The sequence below is a fragment of the Saccostrea echinata genome, unplaced genomic scaffold, assembly GCF_033153115.1.
Source record: "Saccostrea echinata isolate AGI-Se365-2 ecotype Australia unplaced genomic scaffold, CSIRO_AGI_Sech_v1 ptg000056l, whole genome shotgun sequence".
Classification (NCBI taxonomy): domain Eukaryota; kingdom Metazoa; phylum Mollusca; class Bivalvia; order Ostreida; family Ostreidae; genus Saccostrea; species Saccostrea echinata.
Genome location: NW_026889805.1, coordinates 16,356,142 through 16,379,912, shown reverse-complemented (window position 1 = coordinate 16,379,912; position 23,771 = coordinate 16,356,142). Strand labels below are relative to the sequence as shown.

Here is a 23,771-nt window from a genome sequence, read left to right as displayed (position 1 = left end):
AAACTTTCCAGCTAGGTAATAAGAAACTCCACTGGAATCAGCTTTTTATAATGAAATTCTATGTGAAATATTTTATGACCTTAAAAGACCCCTATTGATTTTGAGATCAAAATATTAATGGTTTAACACAAACATACACTCACACACACACCATCTTCGATAGTTCTCTCCCCCCCCCCCCCCCCTTCAAATTGGTGTGCTTTGCCTTAAATAATTTCATAAGTACAGTATATAAACAGATTCATATGACTACATCATAATTTTGTTTCCATCAATTATTTAAATGTGTAAACTGTCATGTGTTGGACATGGACTTACACTCATTAACAAATCGAAATCACTGAGGAATTTAAATAACAGTTTGTCAGCATAATTCCGGCACTGAATTTCCTGAAACTTTGTAGGTATTTCAGAATAATGTATAGATTTGTATATTACCAAGACCAAGAAATTTTGATTCCATTATTTATCTAGAAACTTCAGCCCAGTTAAATTTGTAACATACAAAGATTTGAATGTCCTTATATGCAAGAAGTTTTGATGTGATGATTTTTTGCAAGTAATGCCCCTTTTTTGAATTATACTGTGTTTTTAAAATGCACTGTGCCATTCATTACGTGTTGCATTGTCGAGTTTTGGGGAAGCGTGGGGTATGTGAGCTTGCTCACTTTTTCTTTCATTACATTTTGCGTAAATCCCAACGCAAAATGTTATAATGTAAAATGTAATAATCCAAAAAACGTGTTATTACATTTTGCGGTATTAAATTCTGCGTTGATCTCGACGCAGAATGTAATAACGCAAAATGTAATAATCCCAGTTAATTACATTTTGTGTTGTTATTACTTTTGGCGTGGTAACACAGCGCTGTAAATCCGAAACTAAGACATGCTGCCAGTTGCCGAGGAAATTCAGCTGGAAAGCAGTAGGGCTAAAAAGGAGGTCTGTTCTCAGAGGGAAAGTGAATGTACCCAGATCAATAGGTGAATTTGCATTAGTGCATGCATTGATCTAGAGAATACTAGGAGTTTCATCCCCATCGCTCGGGACTGGGATGGGCTGTATAGATGCAGATGAGGCCCAAATCTGGGAAAACACAAGGCGAAGTGTGGGGAGGCCCCAAAGTGCATTTTCGGTATACGTGCACTGTAATATTTAGATATTGTTCACAAAAATAGTTGAGATTTTTTTTCTCGAGTTGTGATTGGAGTTGATTGATATCGTTCGACCAATCAGCAATTGCTTTTTGTAACGATATCTGCGGAATATATCGTGACTCTAGTCTCGGGAATGAAAAACACAGGTAAAAAAAAGATCCGTAAGATAACATGCCACTCTATGAATAACAATGGTGTCATCCAATCTCAAGTTGATGTGCAAATAATTTGATCAGAAATCTATATCGCATATGTAGATTTGCACCTTAAATAACAAATAAACATCGCATGATACCCTCTTGTTAATTATTCTCTAAACGTTTCATTTTAAATTCGCTTTTTTTTTTTATTTTTGTCGATGACGCAATCTGTGCGTTTGTTGCAAGATTCGAGATCACGTGACGTAAACAGTCCCGACTTTTGACGCACCATAGGCCAAGGGTTGGTCAGGAGAGTAGCGTATCAGAAACCCTTGGCTAGCGAAGATGATATTTCGTTCGATTGATTCCAAGAGTAGGCAGCTTGTAAACTGCATTGTAAACAATTATTCAAATCAATACATAACATCGGGTCTGTTCATTTGATTACCGTTCAAGACTCGTCACAGACCGCATTCGATGACGAAGAGGAATTCTTGTCCAGCCCTGCGACCAAGGGTCAAGTCATTGCCGTTTACGCAGATGACCTTGATCACGACTATTTTTTTTTAGAAGTTCAGGAACCTGTTCATATTTTGGACAGCAAAAAGAAAAACTGATCCATGGTGCTCAACTTTTCACAGTATTGAGACCATAAATGGACTGTATTAAGACAGTACTAAGCAGAATCCTCTATCATATAAACTTGTAATCACTCGGTGTACTGAATATGCATGTAGTTCCTATTATGTATTCTACCACGCTGTGACAAGATTTCGAGTGTATTATAGAGGGTTAAATGTTTTACATTCCCAAGAGGACTTCATAAAGAAAATTACACAATGTAAATATTGACAAGAAGAATATTCCAAAGATTAATGTAATTGCTGTACAAAATTGTTATGTTACTATTTGTGAAGTTTTTCAGTTGAAACACATTAAAAATGTATAGCCCAACGTATACTAAGTATTTTTAACATTCTTATTAAATGAGATCTTGTACAAACTAATAATGTAAATGACCAATAGACTATAGTCTAGTTACCTTCTTAATAATAAGCAGTGTTATGTATATGTTGACATTTTCATAAACTGTTATGTACATGTTCGAGGCAATATCAACTTCTCAAACAGAAGTAATGTTTATTTCTAAAGCTCTTTCACAACTCTAAAAGGATCGATGGTTCTGGGCCTTGGATTTTCAAACCTTAAATATAAAACACCATAACCGTTAAGAAAAACTAGTTTCGTGTCAGATTAAACAGGTCTGGACGATTTCCAAATATGGAAGTCAAGAACGATAACTGGAAGTTGCTATAAATATACATCATTTACACGTACATATTTTTCTGCCCAATCAGACAACAGCATTTTTACACACCCCAAAACATATTTCAGAGGAACAAAAAGAGAACACGTGCTTTTGTTTTTTCCCTCAAAAAGATTTTTTTTGACAAAAAATCTTAAGAAGTAAGATGAGAAGTTTGGAAGAGTAAGGTATTCCCCACATATTTACCGTGAACAAACTTGACATTTTCATCTCGAAAAAGAAAAAAAAATAATGCATGTAACACAATGCGATCGTTTACAAAGGAATAGACCACACCGTCAAGCTATTATCAAGTACAACATTTACCAGAACATAAACTATACGTTAGTAAATATAATTTTGCTTAGGCGTCCGATTTTCATCGATAACGCGTAGTTTCCCTGCGTATAGATCTATTGCACACAAGTTCATTGTATAGACTACATGTAGTTTTAAAATAACACGGGTTTCATGAGCGCGTCGAATACCTTGTTATGTACATACGTGTCACTTTAAATGGACATAAGAAATGTGAAAAACGTGGAGAAAAGGGAATGTACATGAATGCTTTTTATCACCATATCTTTCCTCGCATACCAGAAACTGTATGGACGATTTTGTGATAAACACTCAGGGAATTATTCCCATACGAAAACATTTTCATGTCAGACTCTAAAAACTGAAAATCTGCCGTATTTATATCAAATTTCTTAACACAAGTTAAACTTTTGGGATTGCTACCTCGTAGTGACAGATTTTTAATCCCACTTAGAATTTATTCTAAGCTTTAAAGTCGTGTTTGTTCACGGTAGAATTGTCATATATACTATATCATTGCTAAATGTGCATAAAATTTACAAAAAGTTTGTTCTAAAAAAATCTTTTGAGCAAAAAACTTTAAAACCACGTGTTTAATTTATTTTCTCATGGGTTTGTCTAAATGCCGTTATCTGATTGGTCAGAAGGATTAACACCTTGTTTATTCTGTGTATTTATAGATATTCACGGTTATCGTTCTTCACTTCCATATTTGGAAATCGTCCAGACCTGTTAAAACAATAGAATGCTTTGGTTGTAAGTACGGGGATGAATTGCAGCTGTTGCAGAGAAATATGGAGATAATGAAGAGTATTCAGCTCAAAGTCCATTTAAACAATACAAATCGGGAGCAGAGTAAATACGGACCTCCAAAAACATCAGAGGTGGGATTAGGTCCCATGGAGGAGTGGGCATCCTTTGCCGACCGGTCACACCTGCCGTGTGCTCCTTGTCATGATCGGTAAAAATCTGTAGACAATTCAGTATGTAAAACAAATGGCCTAACAACGCCAGCCAGCATCAGACGCAATGACAGGCAGTATTTGCTGACAAGGCCACTCATCAAAAATAAATAACTCGCTTTTAAAAGCGGGTGTTTGTAGTTTTTGCCTGCAAAATAGCTTCAACCGTTTATTTCAGTACTAACAAACAAAGACATTTTACTGTTCATATTTATGTCTGTATGAATAGTCATGTAAAGTAGGTTTAAGTACGTTAAAATTGCTTTCATATGCTTAAATGATTGAAAAGCACACTGCAGAAGAAATTTATAAGAAACAATTCTAACCGGCGTTTACTGATTGATGAAAGAAGTGGAAAGTAACAAAATCTTCAATGAATGTAAATAAACCTGTATATAAACAATTTGTTTTCATCATTCTGGTACAGTAATTGCAATTTTGCTCATTCCCATTGAATTGTAACATAGAAATCGCAACTTCTAGGGTGGCCATTATCCAGCAAGTTGATCTTTAGTTCAAAGGCCTAGGATATTATGACTGAACATTATAGGCAGTTTCATAATACCGACATGCTGCAATAGACGACTTTCACATTTACAAAAGTTATTTCCCTTTGCGGGGTCAATTTGAGGTCAATCGACGTAAAACACTGTTTTCCCTTTATAAAATTACCGACTTGACAGGGTAATGTTTTATAAATGAAATCTGTTCATTATGTTTTTTATGTTGCCCCATGCTATGGCAATGCAGGAACGAATCAAAATTGTCATATACGTTTAAAGGTTAAAATCTTTACAGGTAAGTTACAAAGGACAAAGTGAGAAAAATGAGCCTTACGCTGACAACGGGAGATAACTCTTAAGAATGTGAAATTCGTCTATACAAGTACTTCTGCGGAGCTATGGCTCTGACAGCCTTATTCCTATTCCATAAGAGATTTTAGATAGTTCGCCGCTTAGATAGGACTTCATGTTTTCAGCTGTTTTAAACCAGATGGACTGTTAAAAAAATTACTACGCACAGAAACAAAATAAAACTTTAATTACAATGCAAGATCGATACGTAAAAAGAAGCAAGAAAACGAACTGCACATATATATTTTGATATAGTCCGTAAAGTTTCCGCCAGTGCGCTATTTACGGGCAGAAACAGGAAGTTGAGGAATGTTTTCGTTCGGAAATTAAGGAGAAATTAAAGAAGTCTTGAAATCACGGAAAAGCAATGCAAATGAATTCAGTCATCAACGTGCTCCGTCGACAACGTTTTTAAGCACTTAAGATTGATCTTTCAGTGTTATCTCATTGATATACTGCATGCTAGGAGCAATGAAAAATTCATTATCTGCGATCTTATTTGAGGTCTCCACTATTCCCGTCCTGGCTCGTGTAATATACAGTGTCTCAATCTACATGGACTTGTTTTAATACCTCATTTTTGAATGATAAAAGTTTTCTCCCTCCAAAAAGTCATTTAAAGTAGAGCTAATTATATATATGCAAAACGAACAATACTGATTTTTTTCTCTCTTAAGTGTTCATAATTTTATTTAAATTTCCTATAGATTTAGTTGTGGTTATTTAAGCAATAATTTTTTTAATGCGGGCGGAAGGTTGCAAACATTGCAGAAAAAAATACATATCCCGCCGATGAATTACACAATTATTAATGTACATGTACCTGTTACATCTCTTCTTGATGAAAGATTTGTTCACGGAACATGTAGGCTGTATTGAACACATAACTGTAAAATACACAAAACTGAAATATTTCTCTTTATTCGAGTTTTCCCATGTCCATCACAATGCATATCTCAATGTAGGAACATTTCCCAAACCCATTTACTAATTGGAATATTACGCTTGTGTTCCAAATCTGTAAATATGACAATTCTCAGTGGTATTTTAACGTCCTCGGTTTACCCGGATCTGTATTTACATAATCCAATTTTGTCAATCTGTCAAGTAAATTCTCTCAATATTTCTTTGAGGAGAAAATATGAAGCAATCAAAAGAAAGGAGAGAAGGGGGGTGCAGCCTCTAAATTTTCAAAAAAAAAAAAAAAAAAAAAAAAAAAAAAAAAAAATTAGTTTGATCCTATTCTGCTACTTAACTTGAAGTTGTGTTTACTGTACAGTACTTACATATTGATTCGTAATGTATTGATTCGTAATTTAATCAACTGTATCAAAGAGACGTTAATTTTTGAATGACTAAAATTTCATATTCAGAAAAACTTTATTTGGAGTAATGGCTTTTTTAAGTTTTATGATTTATGTCCAAGGTGAAAAGCATTGTAAAATTCATTACCATTTTTGAAGAATGTTTGAATATATTTGTCATCTTACGTATAATTTAGATTAAGCTGAGTTCATCTTTTCTCTCGCCGAATTCTTTTTTTTTTAACCTACGATTCGCAATTTACAGGGTTAAGAATACGCTAGAAAAACACCTGAAAGAAAATCAGGTTCAACCTTTATTTCGATCATCGGTACATTAAAATTATAAAATCCAACTTTCAATAAATCCAATAAAGCAGTAAAAAAAAAATCACCGTCGTTTGAGTAGTTTAATGACATCAGCTCGAACTTGGTTATTAACTATTCCATAAACTACAGGATTACTAGCATGGCCAAAAAAGAAAAGGTAGCGCAAAACAAGACTATGTGTGACGTTAAAAACATCCAACCAAAAAGGTGTCCATGTAACAACGTAGATCAAAGAACAAACAAAAAGCATAATAGAAGTTTTCCGTCTCACATTTGGTTTGGCTTGATGGCGATTTGGTCTACGTTTAATAGCACGAGGTTTTCTTCGCTCGGAAAAGTCCTCATGATCTTCCGTATTCCCTCTTGTTTTTTGATAATTGGTATGTATACTACAATCATGTTCACTCGATAATTCGTTGTTCTCGGGCTCTGTTGGTGTAGGATTTACTATTTTTGAGGAATATGTTTCGAACGCTCCTTTCCGTTGCATTTGATCTTTTTTGGATCTCATTAAAGATTCGTTTTCAACTAAACATAAAACGACTTCGTTTTCAGTTCCACTTAATTCGTTTGCTAGGTCAGCTGTATGATCTCTTCCCTCATTTATTTTTCTTACTACGTACTTACTCGGAGTAACAGGTCTAGACATTGAACGCCGGCGACGAAGAACACGTTTTAAGAGTCTTCTATAGATTAGAGCATATAACAAAACAGTGATTAGAATTCCAGACAAACAAAGTAACATAAGGAACCCCTGATAAATAGTAGTACCCAGGATGCCTATTACAGACGTTGTGAACTGACAGTATTCATCGAATGTTCCCTTTGATTTACTTCTTGTTACAGAAAAAATTGCTGGAGCGGGTGCTGAAAATAGAACAGTCACTATTGTCAAAGAAATCATGATTTTTCTTATCGCATGTTGGTCAAGCTTCCTCGCCGGGTGACAGATTGCAACATATCTCTCAAAAGCAATGGCACAGAGAACAGAATTACTCGTAAGTGTTGCCATGTGACGCACTATTTCCATCATTCGGCAAATCACATCATTTTGAACACGTTGAAGCTCATAGAAGATAGTGTAAGGAATGATTACGATGCAGATAAATAAATCCAATGCTGCAAGGGTTTTAATGAAAGTTTTCTGGTTATAAATCTCCTTTTGTCGCCTGTACACTGTAAAAATAATGATATTCCCGAGTCCTCCAAAAATAATGTAAACACCCGACATGATTAAGAACAAAATCATGTCAACATTCATGATCCTGGTAATTCCTTTTTGTCGTCTGAACGAACATTTTGTCCATTTTCCCAAAGCTACAATCGATAACACATATTTTCAACCGAGAACATTTTAATATCCTAATTAATATCTTCGGGTATTTTAGGCATGCATATTACATCCTCTATATTTTTCCTCTTTTCATTATTTCATCAACTGCAGTATAGAAACATCATGTAATGGAGTAACAAATTAAAGAACTAATAGAATATCCCGGAAGTTTCGGGTAAAAAGCCCATTTTTGGCTCATTCATTTTGCAATTTCCTAATCCTATTTAGTTAAACAGTAAATATGGTGGGGGATTTCCCATCTGTTTCAAATGTATTGGTAAATCTGTCATTTAATCCTGCTACATTAGTAACGATGGAATTTTTAAAGCATTTTGTGCACGAGATGCAAATAGTGTCAATACGGACAAATAATTAAGTGGCATGTGCCACAAAGCTCACGTGGAAATAAATCTGGCAAACGGTTAAATTTCAAAAGCTTTAACCTCTCTTTCATTGCCCCAAGGCATCCATTCAACTGACAAGATCTGAGCATTATTTTACCACCTGCAAACAAAAGTTTAGATGGGATCGAGGGGTTATGTATAAGAATCATCTTGTCCGCCTGCTGTCTTTCCGTGCAATCTTGTCCGGACTATTACTTTGTAATGGAGAACCATTGGAAGCTTATAATTGCTACAAAAGATTGTTTATGACCTAAAGGCGTGATATTGACCTAAGGTCATTCCGGCGAATTCAAGGTCATTAGCTAAAAGAATATAAAAATTTGTATAGCAGATTCTTTTAATGGAGAACCATTGGAAGTTCGATTTTGGTACAAAGATTGCTGTGTCCTGACATTGACCTAAGGTCATTTCGGCAAGTTCAGGGTCACTGGCAGAAATACTTGGCAAAAAAAAATGTTTATGACCTGAGGTGTTTCAAGACGAGGAATTTTATATATGAGACCAATGTGGGAAGCAAAGGGAGTCCAAAAGTGGCTAAAATGCATGTCATAAGTAAACATGCTAAAAACCAAAAAAGTTAAATGTTCTACATGGAAGCATTTTGTGAGAGAAGAGAGTTGCAGGCTTACAAAGCAAACACGTCCTTCATGGAGATGTTCTGATATAAACTATTACCAACAGCTCTTTGTATGTCGCCATTGTTGTATGACAATAGTAACATCTGTACATAATAAAATATATTTCAAATGTATAATATAGAATGTATTTCAAATGTGTTATTTTCTTTTTTAATTTAATGTGGTGAAATTTGCCTAACGCTGATTTCTTTGTAAGAGTCAGATGTGAAAATGATTTGTAATATTTTACATATACGTAAATGTAAATAGTTACGGAACATTAAATTTTGTATAAATGGTGTTTATGGTGTTGGTATCGTGTGTTATAACTTATAAGATTCCTTATGCATGTAAGCGCAGACGTCGTTCATCTCTTAAGTTCTTTTATGTAAACATGCAACAATAAATAGAATTATGTATCTTAATGTAGTCTACTTCTGTGCCAAGTTATATTGAAATCAAATGAAAACTGTAGGAGGAGTAGCGTTTTGAAAGTATTTCAGGGAAATTTCTATTTTTAGTAACCATGACAACACCATTCACCCAAATAAAAAAAAACAGAAATACATATTATGTATCGTAGTGTATTCTAACTGTGTGCCAAATTAGATTGAAATCAGACCAAAATTGTAGGAGGGGTAACGTTTAATGGGAATTTCACAAAAATTTCTATTTTAAGTAACCATGGCAACACTGGTCATCGAATTCAAAAACCAATGCAATAAATTATGTATCTTAGTATAGTCTTCTTGTATGCCTAATTGTATCAAAAGCAGACTAAAACTGTAGCAGGAGTGGCGTTTTAAAGGAATTTCACAGAAATTTCTATTTTTAGTAACCATGGCAACACCGTCCATCGAAATCAAAAACCGATGCACTAAATTATGTATCTTAGTGTAGTCTACTTGTGTGCCAAGTTATATTGAAATCGGACCAAAACTGTAGGAGGAGTAGCGTTTTAAAGGAATTTCACAGAAATTTCTATTTTTAGTAACCATGGCAACACCGTCCATCGAAATCAAAAACCGATGCATTAAATTATGTATCTTAGTGTAGTCTACTTGTGTGCCAAGTTATATTGAAATCGGACCAAAACTGTAGGAGGAGTAGCGTTTTAAAGGAATTTCACAGAAATTTCTATTTTTAGTAACCATGGCAACACCGTCCATCGAAATCAAAAACCGATGCATTAAATTCTGTATCTTAGTGTAGTCTACTTGTGTGCCAAGTTGTATTGAAATCGGACCAAAACTGTAGGAGGAGTAGCGTTTTGAAAAATTGTTTACAGACAGACGGACAGACAGACAGACGGACGGACGACGGACACCTTACTATCGCATAAGCTCTTCTGGTCTAAAATTAAAAGGCAAAAATAAAGAAAGGGGGTCTTGACCACACTCAAAAATCCTAGGGGTGGGGGGATGGGTGGGGGATAGAAGTCAACTCTCATAACTACAAAAATGTTTTTTACATACATTAGCGTGTGTCGGTATGACCGTACTGCAATAAAAGGTTGGCTAAAAGAAAGAAAGGGGGTCTTGACCACACTCAAAAATCCTAGGGGTGGGGGTGAGGAGATAGGCGTCAACTCTCTTAACTACAAAAATGTTTTTTTTAATATACATTAGCGTGTGACGGTTTGACCGTACTGCAATAAAAAATGGGGAGAAAGGGAACAAACGGTCTTTCAATGAATTGGGGGGGGGGGGGTCTTTCAAAATTGTACAAATGATATTCTTAATCATACATACGATTTTCTAAATCGTTCAAACTATTTTAAAACATACAGACGAATTTCTAAACTGTACAAATGATTTTCTAAATCGTTCTTACGATTTTCTAAATCGTTCAAACGGTTTAAAAAAAACATTCAAACGAATTTCTAATTCGTACAATTTTCTAAATAGGTCAAACGATGTTGTAAATAGTACAAACAATTTTCTGAATCGTACGAAGAAATTTTAATTATTTTTTTCTGCAATTGAAATGGCATTAAAATGTCGCTGTAGAAACTAACCGCGAGTCAATTTTATTCCTGTTGTACATGATATAGATTACAACACATTGCATTAATTTTGGGTCATAATACATTGCAGTCCATGATTAATTGCTCCAGAAACTTTACTCTTCATTATACAAATGTATTATACTTTTCAACTGCAGAGCGTACTTGTACGCGCCTGATTTGTCTTATCTACAGATATAACAGATTGCTTTTGATCATGCCTGTTTTTTTTTCCATTGCGCTGTATTTTCACTTAAAAAGGATCGGGGGGAAATAGAAGTGTTGGCTTTATGATATGATGCTCGGTAAGAGCCAGCACAGATTTTTTTTCTGTTTGCACTGATATGATATTGCTACAATGTACCTTGTTACGGTGGTAGATGGCAACCCATCTTGTGATAGATTTTGTCAATGAGGCATCTTTTTAACATTTATTTTAGAGTATTTTTTGTGAAGATGTATTACAGAGTAATTCTGAAAATTTCTTAGTTTCATTTTTATTGAAAAAGTAGTTGTTTATGATGTCGGAATGCCTCCAGAGTCTTTCACATTTGAAGTTCAAATTCTTAATTGCATGCTTTTCTTTCATTGACGCATATGTGAACTTTTAAATTGAATCAACATGATCAAGTTTTGAATCATAAAGATGGATTGCAGATCATAAGGTTCGTATTAAACATAACTAAAATTAATTTTTTTTTCTTTATCTGTTTTCATGTAGATATATATATATATAGGATCTCCCATGCTTTGTAGCTTGTATGATTTTTATGCAACGAATTGTGTTTGTAGTATTTTTTTATCCCCGAGCCTTGGCGAGGGGATAAAAACACGCAATGAGTTGCATAAAAATCATATCCAGCTACAAATCATGGGAAATTCTTTTTATCCCATGTTTTATGCATCACTATCAATATTTTACACTGTTTTTATAAAGGAATCAACTTTATTCTACTTCTTCATTTTCTCACAAAACAAATTGTGAAGTCAGTGGGATATGAACAAAATATCCAAAAGTGTATCCATGGGATAAAGGGTAAACATCAGATAAATCGATATATTAAGGATATTCACTAAATTGTGTTTCATGAAAAGTTTTTAATTATCAATTCCTTCAGAAAATATCATTTATCTTCATTTAGTTAAGGAAAGATAAGATGACTAATTAAAAAAAAATATTTAAAAAAAAATAGTCGTTCCGATGCCGGGAATCGAACCCGGGCCGTCTGGGTGAAAACCAGAAATCCTAACCACTAGACCACATCGGATCTTGTTACAATCAGTTACAAATGTACGTTAGACAAATACATGTATGCATACTTTTTCATTTCCATCAACGGTGTATCTGTTACCTGCAAGGATTTAAATATATTTGGAAATATTTGAATAAGCCTTAAATTATTTTAATTGCTAATCAAAATAATCTATATGTCATACGTATCATATTAACCAAAGAGAAGTGTCGCTTTTCACGCTATTCCCATATGTTCAATTAAATCGTCGAATTAGTTATGAAAAAAGTTTATACTTACAGGGCTTGTCCTTTTTTTCTTATCACCCATTGTTGATTGTGTACATGCATTCAGATAAACTTTTATTTTAGTCAGCGCGCGCGCGACGGAAAGTTTGGTGTCGAGCTTCAATGCACAGATAGTTCAGTAGATAATAGACGCATACTTGCTACTCTAGCGAGTGTGCGAGCGGATCTAACATCAAATTTTGGTTTTCCCGGTAATTAAATTGACGGTACAGCTTGCCTTATAAGTCATGAAACTTAAGTTCTAGTCCTACCGTTTATTACGACGGTACACACTTAGGATCTATATCATAATACATGTATAATTATAATACACATGTACTTTTGTAGTATAGTACTCTTCTGTACACACGTTAGATTTATAAGAATGTAAATGAACGTAGATAAGGTGCAATATTTCTCGCAATAAAAATTTAGTAATATTTGAAACATTCTTTTGTGGTAATTCCTTTATTACGTTTTTTTTTAGTTCTCAACCATAATAGCACAAACATTTTATATTTTTACATTTATCTGAGTCGCGTAAATTGGAGACAAAAGTTTTGATATAAATTTTGATATAAATATATGATATAATGGATTGTTTCTCCAAAATGTCCATCTATTTTTATCAAACCATACACGTGGGTATAGACTGAAGTGAACACATAGTATTTTCGAATGAGATAATGAATGTATTCACAAATGTTTCTGTTCAACCTCCTCCTCTTTAGTCGGCTTTTAAGGCATGTCCACCAATCCTTTGATGGATTTATTTTTTTGAAGGGACTGACTCTTAGCCCTTTACGTTGCTCTCCCGTACGTCTCAGAAGCTGCTGTCTAGAAAAACTAATACCTTGTCTTGCAACTTCTTTTAGCGTTGTGACAATTTTTTTCTTCTACAAATTCAGGGAGAGCTGGTTTTCTTCCCATTTTCGCTTCTATATCAGATTTTCCAGAAATTTTATTTTCTAGAGTTGATTTTTGGGATGTGAAATTTTTTTTCTGCTGATCTACATGACATACAACCATTTTTTATGGCATATACTGCTTTTTGAAGGGTTTCTTTGTCTGTTTGTTATAAAATATATATATTTCCCTCTCTTCTTTCTTTCTGATTTTTTTAGGCATTCTACAAAGAGGGTATTGCAGAAACTCGCGATTATTCCCGAAAGCGAGAAGTACTATTAAATACCCACGACGCATGAAGAGCTATCGCTAAATATAGATAATGCTACGTAGATGACTTTATTTATACGCCGGGTATGTCCAGCTTGTTATAACGAAATATTTCACATTTTACGTTTATTTCATGCATAGTTTTTCCTTTAACATAGACTGGCGACCTGTTAGTAAACTTTTTTCACATGTATGGTCACTGTCACCATATTGCACGAGAATAGTTAGAACAATAAAAAGCACAATTAATGGCCTCGCACATCATTTTGAAAGATGTACTCATTGTACTGTACGCAGCGTGCGTAAATATATTTTAATATATAAAAATGTTTCCAATAATTACGCTGTTGATGCAATATCCAAAAAATTCCATTCAGTCATTTCAATTTAGTTGCTTCAAGTAAAATCTGAGCCACTTATTAACAGAACAATAATGAAACGAAATGAGTATGAAAAAATGAAATTATTTAAAATGATAGTACATGCGCGGATCCAGAGGAGGGGGTCGGGGGGGGGGGGCGGACCCCCCTGGAATTTGCGGAGTTACGAAATGTATACACTAAATCAACTAAAACTGACCTTGGACCCCCCTCCCCCCGAAAACGGGGACCCCCCTCGAAAACGCGGATCTGTATAGAGTTGGTACTAAAATTTATATGTATGAAGCTTTAGAAGACAAGGACTACCCCCCCCCCCCCAAGATTACGGGGTTTTTTTGTTTGTTTGTTTGTTTTTTTTTTTGCTTGTCAAGAATTTTCTAGGATGGATTTTTTTTTTGGACTGGGATGGACCCCCCCCCCCCCCCTGGAAAAAACTCCTGGATCCGCGTCTGTAGTACTTTATTTTTTAAGACATCGCCACTAAATAATAACATTAAATGTATGTCTTATTAGTTTTTGATTACAATATCAAGGAAAACAATTTAATTCTGCATGCATAGTTGCTTAGAAGGATGATTCAATCAGTCATTGAGTCAATCAAAAGCCTGCAATATTAACAATATGACTGATGTAAATACTATAAAAAATATTAGCCATTAACTTTCTGACATTCTCTCCAACTCTCTTTCTCTCTCTCAAGAGAGATGGTACAATGTACTTCCATAATATAAGAAGAAAAAAAATAAGTATATACCAGCCATTCCAGGATTCGAACCCCATTCTCAGGTAAAAGAATCTTCCCATAGAGTCCAAACGCTTTACCACTAGACCAGCTTCGACACTGCTATATCGCTTGCTATTTTATGTGCTCGTTTTGCATTTGGGATGGATAATAATTTTTATTTTTTTTTCGATTTTTGTGATTTTCAAAAATATGCCTCTTTGAAACAAAAATCAGAAATGGCAGTTTTGAAGAAAAATCCTGTCTCTTTATGTGTATATCAAATTCATTCCCTATTTGAAAAACAGAAAACTTGACTTATTTTGCTATGCGACTAATTTACACTTCATTTAATGGCAAATTTAAAGTCGATATGCAGTTTCTAAATATTGTTCTACATTGTGCTGTATATACCGTTGTATCTGAAAAAAAGGCCGTTTTCTGTTACTTAAAATTTTTTCTTTTAAACTGCTACAACTTTAGGGAAAATAACAAAAGAACTGCAACACCCTCTTTATTTATTTTTATTAACTTGATTTGAATCAATTCTTATTTCATTCTTTAATCATTTTAATTATTTATTTATTCAAATTTCCCCTAAAAATCAGACCGTCTTTATAATATCTTACATAATTACATTATAAAATGGTTTGCAAAACGAAAATTGCTAGTACTTACGTTGAAACCAGCAAGTACAGGTTCGGCACGAATTGCAATCGGAATTGAAAGAGCTACGCACGCTTAATTTTCTATTCCCGCCTACATTTTACACCCATTTAATTCAATACCAATGACAATTTGGCCATAAAATCTTTGTTGAATGCAAAGAAGAGTTCAATGGTAATTGAATAATAATTTTAATACCAGTATTAAATAGTTAATTACTCTTAATTCCAGCTCTTTTTATAACGGGGGTAAACGATGTTTTCCTTAGGCATATAGAATTAAACATGTGTAATTCATAAAATACAACCTTTAAGTCGTAAACCCCTTTGAACTTGGTGAAAAAATGAACATTTTTGTCGTTTTTTGTCTGTAAACATATGCCCCCCCCCCCCCCCCCCCCGTGAAACACAAAAAGCTTTGGTAAGAATTTGTGAAATAACAATCCATATTACCTGTTAAAAGGAATTTTTGTTTCACGGGGGGGGGGGGGGGGTGTTTTGAAAATATTTTCCGTTTTCCGTTGATTTCTAATAGTGAAAAAAAAAGTTTTACCAAAACTATAGAGTTATCTCTCTTTGTTTTCCCAAATAAGTAATGGTTTATGAAAATTCATATAATAATCTATATAAATATGAAAAATCATTCAAATATGTTAACTTTTGAAAATTGACTTGGAGGTAGGCGGGGTAACAATACTATTGTTCGCAGTTCTTTTACCGCTTGCCAACATGCAGTCAAATCGGGATAAAGCGTTTACCTTTTTTAATTTTAAAGCCTATAAATACAGGAAGTCAACATAAGGTAAAGCTAAAACCCATAAATTGAGCAGTTTCGAACGATATAGGCATTGTATGACACTACTGACTTTATTTTTAAAGGTATTTTTTTTAATTAGAATTGTCTAATATTCCCCGTCTGTCCGAAATTATCCGAATATCCCCTATAACAACGCCCTGGAAATATCGTTTTCTATTTTAATGACTGAATGCACCGTTTAGGGCCGAAAAACACGTAAAATGTATGGAAATGCTGTAACAGTGTATAATCTTGTAAGTCTTGCCTTAACGTGTAGACATGAAAGCCTATATTCCCTTTTGATAAGTTGACAGGCTTGCGTCTACATCCAGTTCTTTTCGCAAGCCTTTAGTTAATGTTTTGATTCTGGAAAACGTGTAAATTTCGAACTGGCTTCACCTGACATTTCGTCTAAAATATGTCCGAATGTACGTGTTATTTTAACTATTTCAACATTGAAATAAACACAAATGTCACAAGAAAACCAACTTTACGTATTGTTAATCAAAGTTCTCCATCCCGGATTTATATTGAGCAAGTAACTCTTACAGGATTAAAATCTGTAATTCGGATAAAACTGGAAACTATTTTTACAAAATTGAAACAAGAGAAATCGTCTACTCAAGATTTTTTTTAAAATTAGAAGGCAGTATTTCCTCAAGTTCCTTTTAAATTCTTTTGGTCTTTGTTTTAAATTTTTTCTCGTTTCTCGGGAAAGGTAGAGTTAATATTTCCAGAAGAAAAAAAAGAAAATATTTTTAGTTTTGAAAGACAGGACGTGATGAAGTATTTTTAAGATCAAAATTGCATTTTAATTGTATTAAAATAGTTAAAATAAATATAAGTAATAAAATATAGTTTGAATAGTATGCTAAATCATAATTGAATAGTCAAAAACTTTTTTTGACATCAAAATGCGTCATCACATTTTTTCCCCAAATTATCCGATTTAAACTTTTCAATTTCTTCTAATAAGCTGTGGTAAATAAAAACATTAGTTTAAATCCAGGATGGAGAACTTGTGAAAATGTGTTAAAAATGTGTTAAAAATACATAAATGTTCGTTTTTTTTTTTTGTGATAGTTGTGTTAATTGCAATTGATTTATATAAATTGTTAATATAACACGTCTGTAACCAGTCAGGTCGAACCCTTAAACGGGGGTAAATGGAAATAAGAAAACCATACCCAAGACAGGGGTACGAGCATGCGCAGATGCTTAAAAATGTCACGCAAAAAGTAGAGGTTTACAAAACAAAAAAAAACAAAACAAAACAAAACAAAAAAAAAAAAAAAAAAAAAAAAAAAAAAAAAAAAAACAACAACAAAAAAAAAGTTGGTGCATAGGATCATTTTGCAAATGTAAAATTACTCGGAAATGATAGATTAAAGGTGTTTTAAGAGTTTGTATTTAACAAATGCATTAATATAAATACAACTTTATTGTACAAATCGGGATTTATTCAATGACAAAATTAGCGATCTTTTAATTTGCTTCTTGACATCCAGGTATTTAAGATTAAATATTTGATAAAAAACAAAAAAAACAAAAAAAAAAAAAAACAAAACAAAAAAACAAAAAAAACTAAAAACTAATATTTAATTGGAATTATAAACGAAATAAATTATTTTACCTCATGTCTTTTATTTTTTATAATAAAATGTACGAAAATGTGGTGTTAATATCGATTTATTTATGATCGTGGGTTTCAGTCCGCGTTTCCTCTAACTAGCAATCGACGGTCTTTATTATCGATAATCATGCTCAGGAAGTGTATCAAAAATACAGATAAAAATAAAAATTCAAATGCAATTTAACGTACTAATTGCCTTTCATATCTTACATAAATGTTTGGCAATTTGTTTTTTAGGTCACCTGAGTATCCAAGATGGGGTAGAAGCTATATTTCAAAGGTAGGTCACTCTCTATCTACTTTACTAATTGGAAAGGGGAGGGCGAGGGCGGGTACGGTTGTTTACTGCCGATCTTCATCCCCCCCAATCAGGTGGGGGGTTCCCAGTCGCGCAGGATATGTTAGTCCTTTTCGACAGGGGTCTTGAGGCGCAGTTAGTGGCTTACATATATTATCTATTTTCTTACTCTGAACATAAATTGCTTGACCTCTGCACATCCCAGGGTAAAGTTTGATCAAACAATTATGTAATTTAAACCTGTCATATAATCTGTCCTTGACCACATCTCCCAGGTTCAAGGTACATTTCCAAACTTGAAGTGTAGAGGTGAACAAACATTTGTCATCATGTTGCTGGGCCTGCTCTTTGTCTTAGCGGCAAATGGATACAACCGAAAATTCCAAATAGAAACTATGAATTTACTCCATAATCTTAAATTTTCTTTGCACTGTCTTCTAAGATAATTAAATCATTTTTGCGTATTTCCGAAATTCGTGGAGTGCTAAAACACAACACTACTCCATGCAATAAGGCATAAGTATATGTACAATACTTATAATTTATTAATGATGAAATTTGGTATTTGAGCCCTTCCTGTACATGTATTTCTAATAGAAGTAGCTCGTGGTATCTTTGCATTATTCACAGATTACGTACAGATTGCTTTCTAGCACTGATGCACGTATATAAAACGAGGAAATTGATCTTTTAAAGTGTCAATGCTACTATTTCAAAAGGAGGACTGTTTGAAAAAGTTGAAATTATCATGGATCAAACGTGCAGAATCAACAAAAATTTGTGGGTTAAAAGAATTTAATTTCAATCTTCATTTAAATGACAATTTCAGGAGCTGTTACTAGCTGCAATAATGTATCCCTCTCCGATTTTTAATGTGATTTTTTTTTGGAGGGGAGGGCTACAATTTCACAGGATCTCCATAATCGTGCAAAAATATATTTTTATACGGACGAATGTAGGCAAAAGAAATTGCTTTTGCATTCAATTTCCTTCAGTGAGATGGAATCAACAACCTAGCCTTTCAAACGCTAACACAAGGTAAAATACAACTGCACGTTTCCCAGTCGTCTTCAACAGCCGTGATTGTTCTCGTGTGATGTATACAGAGATTTGCGCTTGAATTTAAAAAGGCTTGATAAAGTTAATGTCAGTGCTGAAAAATGATTGTTTTGTACGGTGTCACTAAATCACTAAATACGATAAATTAAACTATTCGATGTGGATATTTTTTCATAAATTGCAATATTTATGCTTAGAATAAGGGGATTCCTATATAAATTTGCTCCCTAGATCCCGAATTCTCATTGGCTGTCCCAAAATTAAACCGATCAAGGTTAGTAAACTCGGCGGATAAATTCAAGTTGTGATGTTGACATGCACGAAAAATAACCGATAATGGACTATGCATTATACTTTTGGATCAATTTATGTCTTGCATTACTGCATTTTTAGTGTTCAGGTAAGAAATGTTAATAAAAATTAATAATCATTTAATGATAGTTTGAGCCAAAATCTATGCAGAAGTGCACCATTACGGAGATACTACGAAGTTGTGGCCCTCTCTAACACAAAAAAGGTGATGACTCAGAGGGCTACATTATCGCAGCTTGGGTTATCCAGCAACTAGCTGTGTGAGACATGTACTTTGAAAAAAAAACATCTCATAGTTGGTGTTCACATGTTTTGCTGGTTAGCAAACAGTAACAATTAATTTTAGGAAAATAACATGAATTTAAAGTGTAGTCATTTAACTCATTACCACTTAATGTAACATAATTTTAGTACTTCAAAAATTATTATTGCAAAATGCTTCATTAAAACAGTTATAAAATATTTATATCATAGATGGTTTTAAAACAAATTTCAAAATTAAGTCTTTATTCAGTCTCTACTTTTCTCTACCAGCATGACAACTCCGGATCCAATCGCAGCAAGCATTCCGATGATGCAGAAGACAAAGGCAAAATGAAAATTGATGGAGATACTGGATGCAAACATTTCATTCTTTTTCCCTGAATACACTGCTATCGATATCAAAATGAACAAAGCTACAAGACGAAAAAAGACATCTGAGACATACTGTAACACTTTGATGTTTCAATTCCTTTCATCTCAAAGTTGAATTTTATTTTGAAATAATAGTTTTATTGATTGGTTCAGTCAACAAAGGCTCATTTTTTTCAGTGAGCACGAGAAGCACTGAGAAAAAAAAAATAAAGGTCTACTTTACAAATACATGTAAATTAAAATTGAATTTCTCAATGTTTAAAATCCAGCTTAAGTTATTTTTACAATGTTATACCTGATAAAAGCAGTAACTATTACACTAATGTTTAGGCTGAATTTATAAATAAGCGGCCCCCAACTTTTTCCTGAGCGGACCCAGAATTTTTTTCCAGCGGGGGGGGGGGGGGACCCCAGTCAAAAAAATATTTCCATCCCAAAAATTTCTTGACAAGCAAAAATCAAATTTAAAAAAACCCCTACATTTCCTTCCCAAACGTATTAAACCCAGAAAATTTCTTGACAAGCAAAACAAAACAAAAACAAACAAACGTTCAATCCACTTCCCAAACCAGAAAACACGTATTTCGTGGTGGTGATGGTGGGGTAGGAGTGAAACGGTTCACCGCGGTATCGATGCACCGCGGTATTTTTTCTCGGTTTGATACACGGTGCAAAATCTCTAATTTTCGGTTCGGTTCATTTTTCGGTCGGGATCGTTATTCAGTCGGGTTTGGCATAAGGTATAACACGTTACTCAGAATAAATAAGTATAGAAAACGTAAATTTTTGATGAACGATAGCTTGTAAAATAATTTTTGACAGTCAAATAATTTTAATCAATTTCTTCTAGTCAATTTGCAAATAAAATTCGTAAAATATGTGACTAGATTTAGAAAAAGAAAGCATAAAACAACGTAGAATTTGTTTCCTTCTATCAAAATGTATCGTATCGAAAATAACCGAACCGAGACAAAATTATACAATACGTATCGAACCGTGAAGGAGGTGTATCGTTTCACCCCTATGGTGGGGTACACTTTAACAAGGGAGAGGGGGTCCAAAGTCATTTTTTATTTGCTTCAGTGAATACTTTTAATAATTCTGCAAATTCCAAGGGGACCCCCCTTCCCCTTTTGATCCGCACATGCATAGTACATTTATTTTGCTATAGTCAATTTTCCTTTAGATGCTGCCCCCCCCCCCAAACTTTTTGATGTTCTGAGGTCGAGCACTGGGAAATTCCAGGATTTGGACAGTAAATAAGCTCTTTTTGTGCTTGTCGGACAATTTTGGGAAGTTCCTCCCCTCCCCCCCCCCCCCACACACACACTCAGTTTTGGTCAGTTTAAGTTTGTTTGTTTTATTTTTGTTTTTGCTTGTCAGATTTTTTTAAAACTTTGTCTACGGGCCTGTGTATCCATATATGCTAAATTGTTTACGAGAATTTATAATCTCATTCAGAGTTGCATATGATTTCCATTTACCGGTAATAAAAAATTATCTGAAAAAGCCAAAGACTTGATCTACTTCCTTCTTAAATAATTCTTTTTTACCTCCAGCAAAAGCTGCGCCTATTGCAGCAAGAAGTAATTGTTTCTGCTCTTTCAAGACAAAAAGTTTTAACAGCAGCAGGACTACGGGAACTAACAGCACTAGAAATCCCAGGATGCTCATAGCCCGAACGGCTTTAAACCAGTCTGGAAATGTGTATTTTAAAAAAAGTAAATTATTTGCAAAAATCTAACAGATAATTATTGACACAATAAAATAACAGATAGTGATCATAGGAAAAATAAATTTTCTTTCATTGAGGATATGTGACAGTACATTTTGTCGCCCCGAATATATTGTCGCCAGCGACATGTACCTACCCTCCCTGCACATATTGTGTCCATCGATACATACTGACACCGGTAACATTATGCTCTATTTTTTCTCTCCCTGCAGAATGAGCAACAGTCTGTACTTATATATTGATACATATTGTAGTCGGCGACAACGTTTGCGTATTTTGTCACAAAAAGCATTGTTTTACTAAGGCCAGAGAGAAACAGAGAGAGAGATTGGTATTTTGATGAATTTATATCAATTATATTAATATTTAAGTGCATCATTCTTCCTATAGCTACTTGTATTTAAAATGTTGCATTTAAATGCAGCTGCTTTATTAAAATTAAAGATGACAAGTGTATGTTATAATATAACATTGATTTTTCTTTTATTAAACATGAAAACTAAAGATATAATTTTCGATTTGAATACCATTTTTGTGTAAACTTGCGCATCATAACATACACAGAGAAACAAATTATTTCTATATATTGCGTTTTATGAATTCTGCATTTATTTATTAAGTCTGTGTGATTTATACACACCAGTTACATTAACAAAACACGAAAAACTTAAGGAATCCTAACTGTGTGGTGATAATATTTTCAGTGAGGGTAAGCGCATATTGTTGTCGGCGACAATATACACACAATTTTTTTTTTCAGTTGGCTACTCTATATAAGTACAACAATGAACGACAGTATGTGCAGTGAGGTTAGGTGAAATATGACAATATGTATATTTACATACTAACTGTATGACATGTTGCATTATGTGTAATGAAACCTCAAATTGAATAGCTTTCGAAAACAAATGTATACCCTCCATAGTCTCTATATCTTGGCATTCGGTCTTTTCAGTCCGAATAATTTCAAAACACACTTTCCATAGACCAGAATGTGCATTTATTGATGGTGATTCGTAAGCGACCCAGTACGGGGATGCCAAACCAATCAGTTGACAGATGACTGCGACTGCTGTCAGCACAAGTGCAATATGTAAACATTTACCCATCTCCCCGGAAACCTTAAACTTAAAACATAAAATATTTTTTAAAACATTCCTATCATGTTAATACATATGATTTGCCTGTCGAAAAGAGCAATATCGCTTATTTGAATACTTTGAATTCCTTATATGCATGCACATCTATATAGTTATAAATCAGTAAACTTTGCAAATGAACCCCGAAACGCCTGCACAAAAGTTCATACCTACTCCTCCAATATTACACTCAGTATATAGTAAAACTTGATTATAAGGAATCGTGAATTTTACTTCCTTTTAACCAAGGTTCTTTATGTCCATATAAGGAAACATAAAGAACATAGTTCCTTAATTTAAGAATTAAAGTAAAAATCCATATATATCCATAGCAAAGTTTAACAGCATACAAATCATATATGGAAGACTTTTTAAGCATGGTAATCGAAGGGTTCATAAAAAGTATTCGAAAAACAACTTGGAAAAAAAAGTCGACATCTTCATTATGGTGAGTGAAAGCAGAGTACCCAATCCTCGATTATATATTTAAAAAAAGAAACACTTTTTTTTAAATATATTTTTTTATTATGGTTAACAAATTCAGCAAGAACGTTTTTTTTTTTTTTTTTTTTTTTTTTTTTTTTTTTTAACACTAGTAGTTTTTTAGAACAGATTGCAAACCCTTACACATTAAAATTCCTTATCAACTGGTCGAATTATTATTATTATTATTATTATTTTTTTTTTTTACAAAGAACAACATGTGGTTTGAATATTTTCATTAATTACTACATGTAATAAACAAAGACGGATTAAAAGATCTTTTATTATACTACAGCTTTAATAACTTTTTGAAAGCTATCGACTTAATGAAAATTATTTCAGGATGGATGCTTTTTGATTTTTTTTTTTTTAAATTTAGTAATTAGATCTGCTTTTATTTACCTGAAGTGATCTTTCAGTATTGGAAAGATAATCATTTTTAATTTTAAACTTTATACACTCAAAAGAATAATATATTTTAAAAGATTACAA

The 23,771-nt window shown here is 33.5% G+C and overlaps 2 protein-coding genes and 1 non-coding gene across 3 annotated transcripts; all 3 read right to left on the bottom strand.

Annotated features, from left to right (window-relative positions):
* Positions 1-6,429: 6,429 nt before the first annotated feature.
* On the bottom strand, positions 6,430-8,826 carry LOC133173911 (5-hydroxytryptamine receptor 2B-like). The gene is made up of 2 exons (XM_061308976.1): positions 8,781-8,826; positions 6,430-7,685 (listed from the first exon to the last, which is right to left on the bottom strand). The coding sequence occupies exons 1-2, from the start codon at positions 8,824-8,826 to the stop codon at positions 6,430-6,432; spliced, it is 1,302 nt and encodes a 433-aa protein (XP_061164960.1).
* A 3,097-nt stretch (positions 8,827-11,923) lies between these two features.
* Positions 11,924-11,995, bottom strand: Trnae-uuc (transfer RNA glutamic acid (anticodon UUC)). Its single transcript has one exon. It is a non-coding gene; the product is annotated as a tRNA-Glu (tRNA).
* A 7,801-nt stretch (positions 11,996-19,796) lies between these two features.
* On the bottom strand, positions 19,797-22,766 carry LOC133173909 (protein NKG7-like). The gene is made up of 3 exons (XM_061308975.1): positions 22,574-22,766; positions 21,476-21,619; positions 19,797-19,963 (listed from the first exon to the last, which is right to left on the bottom strand). Exons 1-3 carry the CDS (start codon positions 22,764-22,766, stop codon positions 19,797-19,799), a joined length of 504 nt encoding a protein of 167 aa, XP_061164959.1.
* Between the last annotated feature and the right edge of the window lie 1,005 nt (positions 22,767-23,771).

What these genes read in the sequence shown, in the direction of transcription:
- LOC133173911 (XM_061308976.1), bottom strand. Translation starts at nt 8,826, where the DNA reads ATGTTACTATTGTCATACAACAATGGCGACATACAAAGAGCTGTTG. An exon ending in CGACATACAAAGAGCTGTTG is followed by an intron (nt 7,686 to 8,780) that starts GTAATAGTTTAT and finishes TATCGATTGTAG; the next exon opens with CTTTGGGAAAATGGACAAAA.
- LOC133173909 (XM_061308975.1), bottom strand. Translation starts at nt 22,766, where the DNA reads ATGGGTAAATGTTTACATATTGCACTTGTGCTGACAGCAGTCGCAGTC. An exon ending in AGATATAGAGACTATGGAGG is followed by an intron (nt 21,620 to 22,573) that starts GTATACATTTGT and finishes ACACATTTCCAG; the next exon opens with ACTGGTTTAAAGCCGTTCGG. An exon ending in AGGCGCAGCTTTTGCTGGAG is followed by an intron (nt 19,964 to 21,475) that starts GTAAAAAAGAAT and finishes TTCGTCTTGTAG; the next exon opens with CTTTGTTCATTTTGATATCG.